General features: G+C 34.4%; 1 protein-coding gene across 1 annotated transcript in view; it reads right to left on the bottom strand.

Annotated features, from left to right (window-relative positions):
* Positions 1–17,365, bottom strand: part of LOC123706408 (fibronectin type-III domain-containing protein 3a-like) — a 55,228-nt gene that overhangs the window by 8,350 nt on the left and 29,513 nt on the right. The window contains exons 2-3 of the mRNA XM_045655676.1: positions 2,951–3,199; positions 1,726–1,913 (exon numbers count right to left, since the gene is read on the bottom strand). Of these exons, the coding sequence (XP_045511632.1) occupies positions 1,726–1,913; positions 2,951–3,119 (357 nt within the window). The 5' untranslated portion in view covers positions 3,120–3,199. The remainder of the gene's footprint in view (positions 1–1,725; positions 1,914–2,950; positions 3,200–17,365) is intronic.

Below are 17,365 nucleotides of genomic sequence, written 5' to 3'. Positions count from 1 at the left end.
TAAAAGAAACCTTCACATAAATGTGGTACTAAAGTACCCAATTATTACCAAAACTAGGGAAAACATTTCTGGAAGTTTGTAATGGCAATTTAGGGGCGTTCTATTACAATAATACCAACATTAAAATATAGCTTACGCAAGGGCAAGGGCTGTCATAAAAGGGTTAAGAGATTATTATTTAATACCTTCTTGTTTAATACGAATTCAAACATTTAGAATTAATAATTAATCAGGAATATTTTCTTTATAGCATTTTCAAAAATACCATTAATGCAAATTACTAGAGTTAGGTTAGTACATCAGATACTTATTAAAATTTCTGAATTACATAAAAAATGGTGCACAAGCTTCGCGTTGCTCAACGAGCTATGGAACGGGCTATGCTCGGGGTTTCTTTGCGTGATCGAATCAGAAATGAGGAGATCCGCAAAAGAACTAAAGTCACCGACATAGCCCACCGTATTAGTAAGTTGAAGTGGCGCTGGGCTGGGCATATAGCCCGCAGAACCGATGGCCGTTGGGGCAAAAAGGTTTTAGAGTGGCGACCACGTACAGGACGTCGCAGTGTGGGACGGCCATCAACGAGGTGGACAGACGACCTGATCAAAGTGGCGGGGAGCCGCTGGATTCAGGCCGCTGGTGATCGGTCGTTTTGGAAATCTTTGGGGGAGGCCTATGTCCTGCAGTGGACGTCTTAAAAGGCTGGAATGATGATGATGATGATGACATAAAAAAATTATTGTGCATATAGGTAATTATGTATTTCATAAAACTGAGCATAGAACATTACCTACATCACGTCACTATACAGGTCTAATCAAAATTAATAAAGTAAAAATCTGAACATTGATTTTTATACTCGAGTTTTAATGCCTATGTAAGATGCGAAAGTAACTCTGTCTGTCTGTCTGTTACTCAATCACGCCTTAACTACTGAACCAATTTGCATGAAATTTGGTATAGAGATATTTTGATACCCGAGAAAGGACATAGGCTACTTTTTACCCCGGGACATAGTGGTTTTACCCCGGAAATCCCACGGGAACGGGAACTATGCGTGTTTTTCTTTGACTGCGCGGGCGAAGCCGCGGGCGGAAATCTAGTAAAAACATAAAATCGTGATAACCATAAAATATTGTGATTTTTAATGAAGGTAAAGAATTTTTGGAAATTGTTTTTCGTATAAATCTGTTCTAGCTTTCATATTCTAAATTTTAGATGTAACCACTGACAATAGCGAAGCCACCGGCACCGAAGCAATGCCGTAACTAAGTTAGAGTACCTACCTACCTACCTATTGTGTAGAATTTTAAAATAGTTAATAATATAAAGACTATAAAATACAATTTGCCAAGATAAATATTTATGAATTTATGGTTTTTTCACGATAAGTAATTACTGTAAGTAGATAGGACACTTATTTAAGTTTTAATTAAATCTGTCCCTTTCGGGTGGATCAATATAGAGTCTACAGGAGTCGGTTACCTACTAACATACAGGTGAAATAAAGCATGTTAAAATACAACAGCGGGAGATAGCAAAATATGATCTCGATGGATAGATGAATAACTTAATAGAACACAGCCTTTGCCAATAACATCAGTAGGGTCATCCGACCATTCATCAGCCAATTGAAGTTTTCAATTGCTGAATTTTAAGCGAAACCATCGTTTGTTCCATTCTAATCCCTGCACGGGTGAGCTGTTCCTTTGACTTAGAACTTACATATGGGTGTGGTGGCTGATGGTGAGGCGGCGGTTGATGGTGGGCTGGCGGGTGGTGAGGCTGGTGATGGCCGTGGTGAGGGTGCTGCGCGTGGGGGTGGGCCACCAGGTAGTGGCGCATCCCTTCGTCCAGGACTGGCGGCATTAGTTGCGGCATCATGGCTGCTGAGGTCACCACCGGCATGCCACCTGGTAAGTATAGGTTTTTATAATAACAGACAAAAGATAAAAATAGGATAATTTTCATCATTAATCATACTTTATACTATAACAGAAGTACAGCTGTAGCTTTGCAATGAAATTAAAACTCTGTGTAGAGAGTAACAATATTTAAAAATTTTTCGGAACTGAAAAATACCTATATTAAATAACATACTTATAGATAGATTATCGTTTAATCACTTTAACGATTTATTGATTTATTAATGGATTGTAAGAATTACGTATCTAATCTCAGTTTTGTTTTCGTTTTTTGCATTTACGTAAGCATAACGAGATATCTTATCTTATTCAATTTGTTTTTGTTTACAAAAATTAAAAATACTTCAATTATGTCATATCAAGCGATTTGATTTCCAGGCAGTTTTAAAGCCGAATAATAATATAACATGTAATGTAACAATATAACAAGAGCTTATTGTGTGACAACGGAAGACATGGGACACCAAGCGTAGCATGTCTCAATTTGCCATCGACGCCGTCTGTTCCGCTTCGTAAATTCGCATATTCGAATGATTCGACAATTCGCAGTAAGCGCACTTTATATGTATAATTAATTGTAATTTGCTAATTAATATTTTGTGATAAATTTTATTTCAATTAGTTTCTCAGATATAAAGATGTGCAATGTAAGCTCAATGTAAGTTCTGTGCTAGGTTTTCCAGATTAAAAATAACAATTTGCAGAAAATCAAGGAAACATGCCAGGAGGATAGCTATCGTTTCCAGAATAATTTATTGTTATTCCAACAAATTTTACCACATGGTGCTGATCGATTTTCATGCTATGTTACTCGTTCTCTGCTCTTAACTTGTTTAGATTAAAATAGACTCTTTATATTATTCTATCGCTCACTTTTCATTGTCTTATTGAAATGTTGCACTCTACTACAAAGTACAAAGCTCTGAAGAAAAATAAATCAACTGAAAAAGTTGCCTTTGCCTTTTGCTCTTGCCATGTATGTAGGGGACGTGGCTATGCGTCAGGTGGTTCATTCAGCAACTTACTGTAATCAGCGTGCATGGTGCACATGTGCGTATGCTGCGGATGCTGCTGCGGGTGCGGACACATCTCTGGCGGCACATAGTACGGTTCAGGCGGGTAGTACTCGCCGTAATAGCCGTCGGGAGCGCCGCCCGCACCCCCGCCCCCCTCCGCCACGCCCACGCCCACCATCGCTTCCTCTAGCAGCTCATTGCACGCCGCCGCCCGCGACGCATCCGTGGCGCCGGCACACGTGCCACACGTCCGTCAATCTGCAAAGATACAATCGGGGATTATGCATGGGCATTTCATAACCAACTAATGATCTAACAAGGCTTAATGCTCTTAATATGTTTATCCACACATAAAACAATGGTACTTGTGTGAGTATAGTAGGTTAAGCAGCGGAGCTTGTGGTTGAACGTATTGCCATTTGCCTGTGTTATAACATCTGCTATAGCATGAGTGATGACCTACTGAGGCTCAAGCTCAACAAGTGACCTATGTCTCTGGCTTATCATGCAGAAAAAAGATGATTGCCGCAAATAAGAAGCACAGAAAAACTTGTGATGCCCTTTATACGTCTTGAAGTCGGTTCCGTAAACATAGATAAAGGCATAAAGAAGGATTAAGAACATTAATCGGGGTCTAATTACATTAACCGCATAACAAAAATCGACATCCGCGTAAGCGCATCGTGACGGTATTTGCCTTTTAAATGGTTTGCTGTCATGGAGTTTCACGACTTGTACGTCGATGAGCCCACAATCTATGTCAGTGATTATGGCATCAGTATCTTGACGTCTTTGTTTATGCTCGATGGAACGGCTTACGTATATCATGTATTTAAAACGTAAAGGAACCTTTTAAATGCACTTACTAGAATATAAAATTTACGTTTCTTCATATTCTTATTATTGGATAATAAACGCATTAGGTATAAATCTAAATCAGTGACATCTTCAAATTCAAAGGCTGACCTTTGCTAAAATGAGTAAAGCTGGTGTAGAAAAATATGAATTATGTAGTTGACCATCTGCCTGTCCTACTTATTTCAGACAGATAGTAAATTCCCTTGAATTTACGATATTCGAGCCGATAATGCAATCGGGGTTTCCCCCAGTAACAAGAAACTAAGTTCTGATAAAGCGTTTCCTTACTCGGTAAACAAACTATTCACGTTTTTTAAGCGCAAACTATGTATACCTAGTATGTAAACACATTTTTATATTAAAACTACAACAAGGAACGTTATGGTTTTCGAGTAAATTATGGTACATATTAACATAGGCATGTCGTTTTAAATTTGCCTAGATTTAGAATGTCTTAATCAAAATTAATAGGAAGAAAGATTTGAACTCCGACTTTGAAGCCATACTACCTACGTCTTCAAAGGCTTTAGAGTTGCGTACTTATTGAAAGAAGTAATTTTCAAAGGTTTGTTTTACAATTTTATGTAAAACTTATTAAACGCAATCGGGTTTCTTGTTTTTACAAACTTGCCATATTTCTTTCGCAATGTTTATACCAACCCCTTGCTTCTAAACGAGCTTTAGGAAAATGATGAACATAATTAATTTTTTATTGTAATATAATATATTTACATAACGTATTGAATTAGTAGGTGTGGCGTGGCGAGGAAAAACCATCAGTCTTCTGTAAAATAGTTATTGATATGCAATTTCTAAGAATAGCTCGATAATTTGTTTACAACGTTGAAGAGACGCTCCCAAGTGGATATCGATCTCAGAAATTGTGTATAATGTCTAGCATTAGGTATTTACCTTTACCTTACTGACGTTGATGTAGATTAAAAGTGTTAAGAACAACGAACAAGATTGAATGTAGGTACATAATATTATATCGATAATCCCAAATGGATCAAAAGGCGTTTTGAAAGAGCCCAAAAATCACGTACCTAACTACATTGTTCGATGCTCTATTCAAAGAACGTAGAAGAGGCGTATTTGAGACGATCATTCATCGGTTGATTATGTTTAATTGAATAAACGGCGAGGTGGCGATGGTGCGTTCGCGCCGGATTCCGTCCTCTTGTTATGTAAATATCTCTCTGTCCACTCCGTCCGGCAGGGTCATGGACGGCGGCAGACGCAAATATAGTCAAAATATTTGTTGGTAGTTAACACGTATAGAATTTACATTTCAAGGTTATTTAAATGTGCAAGTAAATTTGTCTGTCTGCCGGTCTGTTTGTTCTTTTCGAAATGTATGGAATGCCTATAAGAAGACTTTCACTTCAACCTAATAAGTAAAAAAATGTTTGTAACGGCAAAAGAGGAAGGTTTAAAAAACATACGCGGGCAAAGTCGCGGTCATTTAGCAAGGGTGAAATAATATAAAGAAGAATGCAGCTTCGTATTGTTTCTGGCGTATGGAGACGTTAAGAAAACAAAACAAAAACTTTCTATACTTGGTATCCGTATTGATTTCATGCTAGCATAGCCAATTTAGCGGATACGTTTTTATGATACTCCTATCGGGGTTCGGATAATTGAAACGTGAGTATTGAATACCTAATCTCGCTGCTGACGCACATATCGCCATTTACACAGTTATGACGATTCTCTATTAAGATCTTAACTATGTATTTGTAATTGTAAAATAACATTTTTCTTGTTAATATGATACACTTTGAAACCATGAAGACTCAAACAGTAGGTACCTACATCTGTTATGAAAACTAATTCAGCGTTATGTTATCTCCCCATTATGGATGAAATGTAAAGCTGTTTATACATTTTTAAGATAATATTATACATTGTAAGTACTAACATAACAATATTTAACGTTTTATACAGAATTTTAGTAAGTATTTAAAAATCGGTTACCACTGCGGGCACTGTTAAGGGGCCTTAGTACCTACTAAGGCACGGCAAAGACGGCAAAATGGACTGTTTTCTATGAGCTATAATTGAAAATATTGAAGTTTTTTCGCACTGGAATTTCTAATATGTATTACAGAACATATGTGTGATGGGATGACTGTTTCCAAAACACGATTGGAAACATTTTGCTCGATAAAAAAAAATCCTGAAGTTACCTCTAAAATATCATATAAATGCTCATTACAACCGTATTTTACGATAATAATTCGTATAAAATCACAAATACATAGGTATTTACCTGGTCGATTTCGTGACTGTTTTAGATTTAGAAAATACTAAATATTTTCATTCACTTTTTGATAAAAATGTGAATGGCGCTTACGATTTTTAGTTTGGAGCACGTTGATTCCATACTAAACGCGGACCCCCTCACCGCTTACCTCAGGCCCGAATAGCTGAATTTTCGCTGACCGCCTAACCCCTCTTAACAAGTACAGCTCTCTTTTGTTTCACTATGTATCAAACACTTTATTCACAGATCCATAAATTATTCATTAAATATTTATGATATTTTAAAGTCTTACTAGTTAATTCAAAATTAATGTTTTATCATAATTATGTGGTTATTTGTATTCAATTCAGAAGACAAGTTACCTATTTTATTAGTTACATACCTATATGATAAAACGAAATTACGTATGGGTCTACCTACTATCTAATGCTATCCTCAGTAGATGGCTCGTGATTTTATCGGAATCGCTAAGTGTATTCCATTGGAATTTCCAAATGTCAAGAAGTGCAAAAGGAAGTTATCTAAACGCTTCGCTTGAATCGAGAGTCGAGACGTTTACTTCTGCGAACTCATTAACATAGCGAATGTGAGGACGCGGCACGAACCGGCCTACTATATACCTATTTATACATTTATATACACACTTCGTTGACTGGCAGCTTAATTACGAGATTAAATAATTATTTAAGCAAATACCAGCAATTTACCATTAACGATTGGTTAATTTTATTACCTGACAATTTGACTGAAATAGGTATTAAAATATGTCTTAGCAATATTTCAAATGTTAGAATAGTTTGGTAAATTAAATTGAAATAATATTAACGTTATATCATAAACCTCCATCGTAAAACTTGAGCCGGTTGAGAATAAAGTGTATGATTCAGATTCTGTGAACTATTTTATGTGTTAACTATTGCTTTAAATTGAATCTAGGTTTATACCAAAAGAATGATCTGTGATCGTCTTTTTATGGTGCAGGTATACGTAGAATTACTGCCACAGATTAGGTACCTACTTACTACCGATGAAATGAAGTACCTATTCGGTCATTTTTACAAAGAATACTTTAATACTTTAATATCTCCATGTACACCAATGTAGATAAACGAGAACATTCAACGATGTAATACAACATAAACGTGTTAAACTTTTTTGAATAAGTATTCATTATAATATTATATAAATGGCCTATAACCTATATTTAGAATACATACACATAAAAATTATTGCGTGGGATTCTCTTTCTCATTTGTAATAATACAAATATATATATATACATTTAATTGGAACATTAGCATTTAGAATAACCAATGCCACAATATTGTTCCGTTTTGGTAACCAATAAGAGTACCTACATTTATATTTCTGATCAATATTTCATCGTTCAATATTTCACATTATTAGCACAACTAGTCCACAAAGTCAACGTTTGATATCGATAGCGCTGTCATGAGTAACGACTCATATCCATTTTCTCAACGAAATATAGAACTTTGCTTGCTTGATCCCCAATTTCAAACCAAATAAGAGGAGCCTCAACTGTAATCCCTGTTTGACGAACACGATGTAGATTTGTTTTTATTGAGCGTCAGACGTCAGTATTATATGCATTTGAGTATGTTTTTGAAATCAGTATAGAGTTATATTTGCGTCATTATATTTATTTATTGTAATATATTTAATTTACCGGAGCATAAAAACTTTCCTGTAATTATGATAAGTCATATCATGATACGAATTGAAAAAAATATAAAAATATAGTATTGATTAAATTTTCCTGCAATTTTATAAAAGACTAGCTGTGCCCGCGACTTCGTCCGCGTGGAATAGCGACTGCATAGTAGTTACTACTTTACATACAATTATGTAGTAAACACGTACTACCATAAACAATTCATAGAATTGTTAATAGAATTTATTACTAATCTAAGCTAAAAAACTTACGTACTTTCCGGAAATCTGGGGCATTTTCCGGGGATATCCGGAAAATGCGTGAAAATGTTCGGGAAAAGCGTGGAAAATGCCTGAAAAACCTCCGGAAAATGCCAGGGAAATGTCTGGAAAATATCCGGAAAAGCGTGGAAAATGCCTGGAAAATCCCCGGAAAATGCCTGAGAGATGCCCAGAAAATGCCCGGAAAATATTCAAAAAATGCGTGGGTCCGCCTAAAGCAAAGGGGGCGCAGGACTTAGAAAATTTTTGATGGAGTTGGTGTCATTATAACACCTATTTATTATTGTTTTATCGTAAAGATTACGCAAATTTATGCATGTTTTATAGAAAAAACTTTTTCTCTAAAATCAAAAATGGCTGAGATATTCGCCCTCAAAGATTGATTTTGCGCGTCGACGGAGCCCCGCTTCGCGGGGCTCCTATTACTGTGTAGTTTTTTTTTAAGAAACCTAACCTAACCTAACCTAACGGCTAACCTAACCTAAACCTAACCTAACGTAACTGTTGATTAGTTGCCTACGTGCAGCTCCCTTGAAAACCATCAATCTTTGAGGGCGAATATCTCGGCCATTTTTGATTTTAGAGAAAAGTTGTTCCTATAAAACATGCTTATATTAGCGTAATCTTTACGATAAAACAATAATAAATAGATGTTATAATGACACCAACTCCATCAAAAATTTTCTAAGTCCTGCGCCCCCTTTGCTTTAGTCCAACCAAATGCGTGAAAATGTCCGCAAAAGGCGTGGAAAATGCCTGGAAAATTCCCGGAAAATGTCAGGGAAATGTCTGGAAAATGACTGGGAAATGCCTGAGAAATATATGGAAAATATCCGGAAAATGCGTAAAAATGTCCGGGAAAAGCGTGGAAAGTGCCTGGAAAATCTCCGGCAAATGTCTGGGAAATGTCTGGAAAATATCCGGAAAAAGCGTGGAAAATGCCTGGAAAATGCCTGGAAAATCTTCGGAAAATGCGTGAAAATATCCGGAAAATGCGTGAAATGGTCCGGAAAAGGCGTGGAAAATGCCTGGAAAATCCCCGGAAAATGCGTGAGGAATTGCCCGGAAAATGCCCGGAAAATATCCGAAAAATGCGTGAAAATGTCCGGAAAAAGCGTGGAAAATGCCACTTCAAATTTGCGAAGTAATTAAAGCAGACAACCAAAAAAAGAAAAAGAAAGCTAAAATCTTTCATATTAAATGTTTAAGGGATATTCATATTTCATATGTACTTAATGTAAGGGTTTGAAGATATTTTTTTTGATATTTCTCGATTTATTTAAAAAAAATGATTACGGCCATTATTAGGTTAAGTACTTTCGATATCAGTTTAAAGTTTTTTGTTATCTGTAATACTTACAAAAAAAAATCGCCTGTGCACACTGAACGATTACACCTAGTACATGAATGCCTTAGCAAATGTTCGCCGTGATTATTTAAATGATCATAATTTTTTTATTAATGAACCAATTGACATGAATTAAACACTAAATGACAAAAAAAATTAACTACAGTTTTGGGTTCGGGATCAATTTAATAATTACACCTGCTAATATTTTTTTTACATATTTTCATTGTATAAAATCGTAACATAACTTCCTTTATGTATTGTTCTATTAACACATGGATAATAATATCTTCCCAAGGTACTAAATTTTAATAAAAAAGTTGTTTTTGTTATTTATATCTAAAAAAGAGTAGTTATATTAGACAGAAATAAACATAAAATTTTTATAAGTTATGGAAGCTGAATGTAATGCAAATGGGCAAATATAAAAGTAAAATTAGGTATTTAAAATAAATAAATGAAACAACTACCAATTACAGAAAAACTTCTTTTTCGGTTGAAAATTGCTGGATCATGAGTATAATTCTTTATCTCTTACCTTGGGCAGTCTGGAAGAGATCGCTAGTAAGCGATAAGACCGCCTTATGTACATACCGTGTTAATCCATTTGGTATGATTGTAAATATTTTACGTATATTACCTAAATTGATAAATAATATGTACTCTGATCCCAGTACTATCTGTACCGCGAAAGCCATAACGATAATAAAACAACAGTAAAGCACGAATAAAAATCATACTTGTACAGTAGTTGTGAGTGCAATATTTACGTTTCAAAATAACATTTTTTTTGGTACTAAAACGTAGGTAGATTCTCACGCACGCACGCTGATACGTGGTTGGCTGCCCCTTTTCTCATTCCCGAAAAATATCCTCTAAAATTACCCAAGATTCTTCCAATGATTGTACCATACGTTGGAAATTAACTTTAGTCAACAATTGACCACGCGCCAGGATACTTATTTCTACTACATCCTCATGCAAATCGTTAATTTTTTATGAACATTGAATCTGTAAATAAAAAAAAATGAAAAGATTACTTTACCTTATTTTATTAAAAAGCTACTAACAAATAAAATTCTATCAAGAACTTAAGTGACCTTCTTTGGGCGTATAATATAGTCTTGTAAAAGTTATACATAAAAATAAAATTTCATCATTTTCTTATTTTGTCGTAACTTCAATTCTAATTAAAAACATGAGTCTAACTATATAATTAATTATGTATAAAGAATAAATATAAAAGCCACAACTTACCTTTTGTGGGAACGCAAGAAGGATTTTATAAAATGTCACAATTAACTGTTAATGGTGTCTTGTTTGACATCAAATAATAAACATCTACCCTCACTTGTAAAATTTTAAATATAATATATTCACATAAAATATAAGCACATGAAGTGGACTCTGGGAAGACATGGGTTAAAAAGTTAAATAAATAAGTACAATTAAAAACCCCACCAACATCATATTATTTAATTCTTAATTATAAATTTGCAAGAAGCGTTAAATATGTAAATTGATTTGATTTTAATGAAGTCTCATAGATGGCGCTGTTTCATATTTGTCTTTATACTACTAAGATTCATTAAACTGTTTCTCTGCCAAAATTACGTAAATGACGTAGTTTTTATAGTGTAAAGCTAGATAATAGCGTGGCTTACCCAAAAACAACATTTAAACATGAGTCTTTAGATTGTACGCTGTGTAATACACGGAATACGTTAGAAAAATAAAGGTTCACAGCTCCTCCCCCGGAGGTGATAGCATGATAATGTGTATATAAAAGCCTCACCCGACCTGTTAGTAATATTCATGCAAAATTTGAAGTCAATCTATGCGGTACTTTTCGAGATTAGCTCGGACAAACATACAGACAAACAGACAAACAGACAAACCGACAAACAGACAAACAGACAAAAATTCTAAAAACTATGTTTTTGGCTTCTATATCGATTTTAGATCATGGATTATGTATTCTTTTAAAAAAATATTCAATGTACAGTTTTGACTTTCCTACGATTTTATTATATGTATAGATATTACTTAATACTTAATAAGTTGTGTTGTCAATGTTTACATAATTTATCAGATTAACAGCGGTACTGTTGCATGATAAAATTTTACTTATCTAATCTGCTGGATCATCCACTAAAATAACAGACAATGTTTCACCATCTTTGGTCGAGTACTTCAGACTTCTGAGTGAATATAGTATGAATTGCAGAGTCGCTGTTATCTGTTTCTTTATAAACAAAAGAGCGTTGTAATGATTAACGATAGGATCATTCTTGTTCATAATGCTTGGTACATGAAAATTCATTTTTGTAAGAAAACTGTTTGTTAAAAATGTAAAATGTGACGCCTTTTCGAAATACTACCTTTTCATTTCATTAATGGATTGCCATTGTTCTCAAGTCTGATGTTTATGCCTTTATCATTTTATAATAATATCCATGTAATAAAATTATATTATATAAAAATGTCTTATTGTGAATAATGATTTCATAACTAGATAAATTAATTACCAATTAAAAGCTACAAAAAATGTCTTATAAAGCTTTTCCGTTATTTCACACATTCCCTTTGTCATTAAATTAAACGTATTTTATGGTATAGATGTAGAGAAGGTACCTACTAATAGCCACCCACTTCAGAGTTCAGGGTAGGTAGAATTGATTCAGGGCCCAGGCTCCCCGGGCCGCCCACGGGACGCCCCGGGTCGACGCGGCGCCCACGCATTGACGTTATTATATCCTACGGTTCTGCTGAATAACAGGTATTTTCCTTTATACGCCTACTGGATTTCTGTCATTCAGATATCATGTATCAAATTAATACATTGCCGTGTCTCGTTCTACCATTTAAATATAATTTTTGCATAAATAAGATAAGATGTTAATGATATCATGATTTATAGGTTCATTTATGTAATTTTATTTTCACATTAGAACAAAAATGCCTACAATATGTAAAAGAGCTTTAAATTACTTCGATAAACTATCAAATGTTGCAAATATAAATAAATTATCGCATAAATATGCGAAGGAAAAATACATAAGAGTAAAAAGCTCGTTCGAAGGTGACGCCCTTGTTACTGGAACATGATTGATATAGGGTCGAATTGCGTTATGCGCGTTACAAATCTATGTCTTGATGTGTACAAATAGAGCAGACTTACAAAATTACATTTATACAATTATCCTGGCGCCAACCAGGCATACTACGGCACATTTAAACCGGAAATGGCGTGCACTTGAACCGTAGATGGCCTATTCCTGGATCGAGGCCAATGACGCGACTGGGAGCTATCTATAATAGAACTATAAACCCGCACGGCCTCCTACTTATAAAAATCATCATAGAGATCAATAGCAGCCTCAAGTAATATGCCATGGAAGTAAGAATAAACTTTATATAGAAATGACATCGAGAAACAAACCCACGCTGGCTGGTCCACTGCGGCCATCGAAACCTGTGATCGAAACCAAAAACAATTGAACGAGCCTCCGAGACGAGCCGTTGCATTATATTTAATAATTCGCGAGCTTTACAAAACAGGACATTACAATTTTAACATTTAACATAGCTTCCTGAGAAGGCCAACCAGGTAATTATAAGAATCTGAAAGGCAAATGGCAAGGTCGTAATGAAAATTTAATTGTTATTTGGACACGGCTTAATGCCCTGAAGTTTTTTTTCCTATAAAATATTAAAATTGTTTTTAATGCGAAGATATTTTATTTATTTATTACCGGATGCTATAGCATATCTAGATAGCTTCTAAAGTATTTGTTCCATATGGCAGACTATACAAGTAACTTAATTTTCTCCATCTTTTCTATCAACTTGTCGCGTATATTCAAATAAGAGAGAAAAATAAAAAAATAATTAATATTCTTATTGAGTGATAGAAATATTATTTCGTTTCGAAGAACGTAAAGAGGCGGTGAAAGGAGACTTGATCTTCAAAGTTACCTTCTACCTACGTAGAATTATTTATTATATGTGTATATTATTATTTACTTCGTAACAGCTCGACAGGTCAATAGCCTCAAATTAAATTAGCAAGCTTATAAAAAATACATAGAAATCTGTACACGAGTGTGTAAAAAATATCAATATTATTCATATTATTACAGATAATATTCCCGCCTAATTATCTATTCCACTTAAAATTGTTATCATTAATTACAACACGACAAATTAAACATTTCACATAACTTTCTAACAATTAAGTGCAGTGATAGCGGCATGATAGCATTTGTTCAAATATGTATGACTGAGTCACTAAGGTAAATACACGTTGTTTATAAAAGATAATGTTTATGAAGCACTACGGTTTTACATAAACCCATTGCATACGTAGGTACCTAGTTGGAACTTCATAGCCTAGTCTTGTCACAATACAAATAGCAACCGTTATCATTTGGCAAGTCGCCGAATGAATCATTTATCTGGTTGCAAAGTCAACTTCTCTAATAATTACGTGTCACAGTTTAGTTTATAATATTACTAGCTTACCGCCCGCGGCTTCGCCCGCTTTGTCTCAAACCTAATAAATTATACACTAAAACCCACCTATTAAATCACTCTATCTATTTAAAAAAAACGCATCAAAATCCGTTGCGTTGTTTTTAAAGATTTAACGCGAGGTATTTCAACGCGAGGCAAGATTTTAGGAGGTGAAGTGTGGGGGGCCGTTCGCGTGACTCGCGCTCCTCGCGCTCGCGCGCTCCTCGCGTCGTTTGTTTTTCGTAACGTTAGCGCTATGCCACAGTGTAAAATATATCAAAAGTAAATTTTGATCAATTTTTATTATGTAAGCAATGTAAAAGTGTTTGTGTCAGATTGTAAATATAAAAGTAAATAAAGTAAGCATTTACAACTTTATAAACTGAGATAAGTAGGTACTAGGAATTTATTAATTAGCACAACATAATTATGGAAGTACTTGGTGTAACTAATAAATATTACTTGCTGCTACCAGTAGAAGCTTAGAGTATTATATTAGAATAGTATAGAGCGCGTGTATTGCACAAATTGCTTAGTGCGCATCGAAGGCAGATGAGCTATAGATACTATATAGATGTGTGTGTGACAAATAGGGATGGGTAGGTATCAATTGCGTGTTGAGCTATCGATAAGTTATGTAAATAAATATGTAACATAAGAAAATATATTGTTCAATATGTTATTAAAGGAGAAATGTATGAAGAAAGTATAAATATATGTAATTTTAAATAATAATGTAAAGTCTTCTATTAATTATAAGTAGTTTAAAAAAAATGTATAATTGAAATATCTGAAAAAACGTGTGGACTTCTTAAATATTAAAATTAAGAAAATAAAAGATCGGGTTTAGTACTATTTTTTAATAATAAATCAAATAATAATAGTATTTAATGTTAAATAAAAATAAGAATTAATTAATAATTTAAAATGGAATAATAAACAATATAAATATATATCAATTCTATACCTACCAAAACCTTCAAAAATCAATTTAGCGGTTAAAATATAATATCGTAACATTACATACTTTACATTTACACTATAATACATTCGCATTCATAATATTAGAAAGTGTATGATACAAAACACAACACAAAATTATTTTTAATATATTTTTAAAAGAGTTTTAATATTAAAGTCAAATATTAATATGTTAAAATATAGTTTTTCTTGTAAACTATCGAGTACAGCGTTGGTCAAGACACATAACTACGATCACGTGGCGGCAGTAAGGTGTGCGAAGGGTGCGCGAGCGAGCCTGCGCGTGTCCGCCTCCCATTTCCCCTTGTATTTATTATCTATTATCTATTTATTTAATCAGGCATAGTATGGTGCTGAAACGAGACAAACTTTTCAATGAACTATAATAACAATGATTATGAACTAACTATTATCATCTATTATACAGTAAAAGTTCCTTATTCGCGCTTCCTTTATTCGCGTTTTCACTATTCGGGAATTAAAAAAATGCGACCCAATTTCTATATTCGCGACTAAAAATTTTTTTATTCGCGGATTTAATAAGTACATACATAATAATAAAATTATTCCAATAGGTATCTAACCCAATATCCTTGTCAAATGGACTAATAAGAAAGTAAAATAGATCTTATTACAAGTTTGCCTAAAGTACATAATAATATTATGTTGTTAAATGATATCGCCGAGGCCTTTGACCCAAGCCGCCTTTGTCGCAAGGCGCCTTTGCCGCGATTGATGTTTTTGAGAATGTAAATAAACAGAATGGAAGCAACCTTATAACTCAATAAATAAAGTATATTTTTAAATGTAGTTCCGTTTATAGTAAAAGCCGCTTTGCGTGTTTTAAGGTGCGTATAAATTAAGCGCGGCAGCCGCGCGAGCCAATGTTCGACCAGAGTTGACGATCATTTGCTGCGCGAGCCAATATGTAGATATATTTTAAGTTGAACGTAGTTGCCGCGCGCGGCAGGCGATCCATCACGAACATCTCTTCTGTAGGACGCCAAAAGTATAGTCATTTTCTTTTTCAAGTCAGGAATAGGTATATCTATTTTTTTACTGATTTCTACCCACGCATCATACCTTACCGATTTATTGTGGTATTGGGAGGAAATCTGTTCCACAAAAATTCATCAGCGCCATACAATTGTATTAGTAAACGGCATTTTTCGTTGTCTATTTTTACGTATACGCCGCGCGAGCCGAATCACCAAAATTACAAAACGTCCACACGGCGCGCGAGCGAACGACTGAAGCTCCTTTGATGCGGTCTCAAAAACCGACAGAGAGCGGATTGCCCCGCGGCACGTTCGAGCGCGGCAATGTTCGGGTCGCCGCGCGCGGCGATCCCGTCTACATAGTGCGCGGCCGCCGCGCGCGCCTATGTTCGATGGTTTGCCGCGCTTAATCTATACGCGGCTTTATTGTTTCGTCTTTCACATTCGTTACAAAAATTGTGATCGAGTAACGTCTACTGCACTCTTCCTAGTTTATAATGTCAACTAAAAAAATGAGACACGAAAAAATCTCAATCGTCACATAGGAACGTATAACGTAGAACCTATAATCCCATATAATAATTACCATTCCGTATTCACGGTTTCTGTATTCGAGGCATATATTTTATGGAACATATACCCCGCCAATAAGGAACTTTTACTGTAGTGACTAATAATTATTATTAGTCAATAATCATTATTATTTGACTATTATCAATTATTTTTTAACTAATAATCATTATTGTTTTTTTCCTTAAAATAAACAACTGTAATTAATAATTATACCCCAAAATTATGCAAATAATACACCAATTACGTAATAATAATCCATACTAATATTATAAATGCGAACGTAACTCTGTCTGTCTGTCTGTTACTCAATCACGCCTAAACTACTGAACCAATTTGCATGAAATTTGGTATAGAGATATTTTGATACCCGAGAAAGGGCATAGGCTACCTTTTATTGCGAAATATGTACCACGGGCGAAGCCGGGGCGGACCACTAGTATTATATATATAAAACAAATTATTATAAACTAAACTCTTATTTCACAGTAACGCAGCTTTTATCGTTTTGAAATAAAAGCATACGAGGTGAAACTTTATGACCAACTGATATTTTTATTCTGTGTCATCAAGTAACTACGTTTTTATCATATTACTCAATTTACATTCCGTTTCTTATAGTTCTCTTTTCCTGTTCTTTTTTTTGATACTGACACTGCTTTCTTCCGAATTTTGTTTGTTTTGTTACCCATTTTCAATAATTTACCAAGGATAAATACCAAGGATCAATTTCGACACCAAAAAGGAAGCACAAGCGGATTGACTATTACGTATATGAGATACACGCTTATCGTTTTGCTACTTATTATTATGTGCAAATAATTGTTTAGTGCGCGTCTGTTAAGAACGCGAATAAAGTCAAATCACCAATCAACATTTAGTTGATACGTGTAATATTCAAGACCAAATATAAAAAATAAAATATATGTAAA

This window comes from Colias croceus, chromosome 3, assembly GCF_905220415.1.
Source record: "Colias croceus chromosome 3, ilColCroc2.1".
Lineage (NCBI taxonomy): Eukaryota > Metazoa > Arthropoda > Insecta > Lepidoptera > Pieridae > Colias > Colias croceus.
This window is presented reverse-complemented; position numbering and strand designations above follow the sequence as displayed.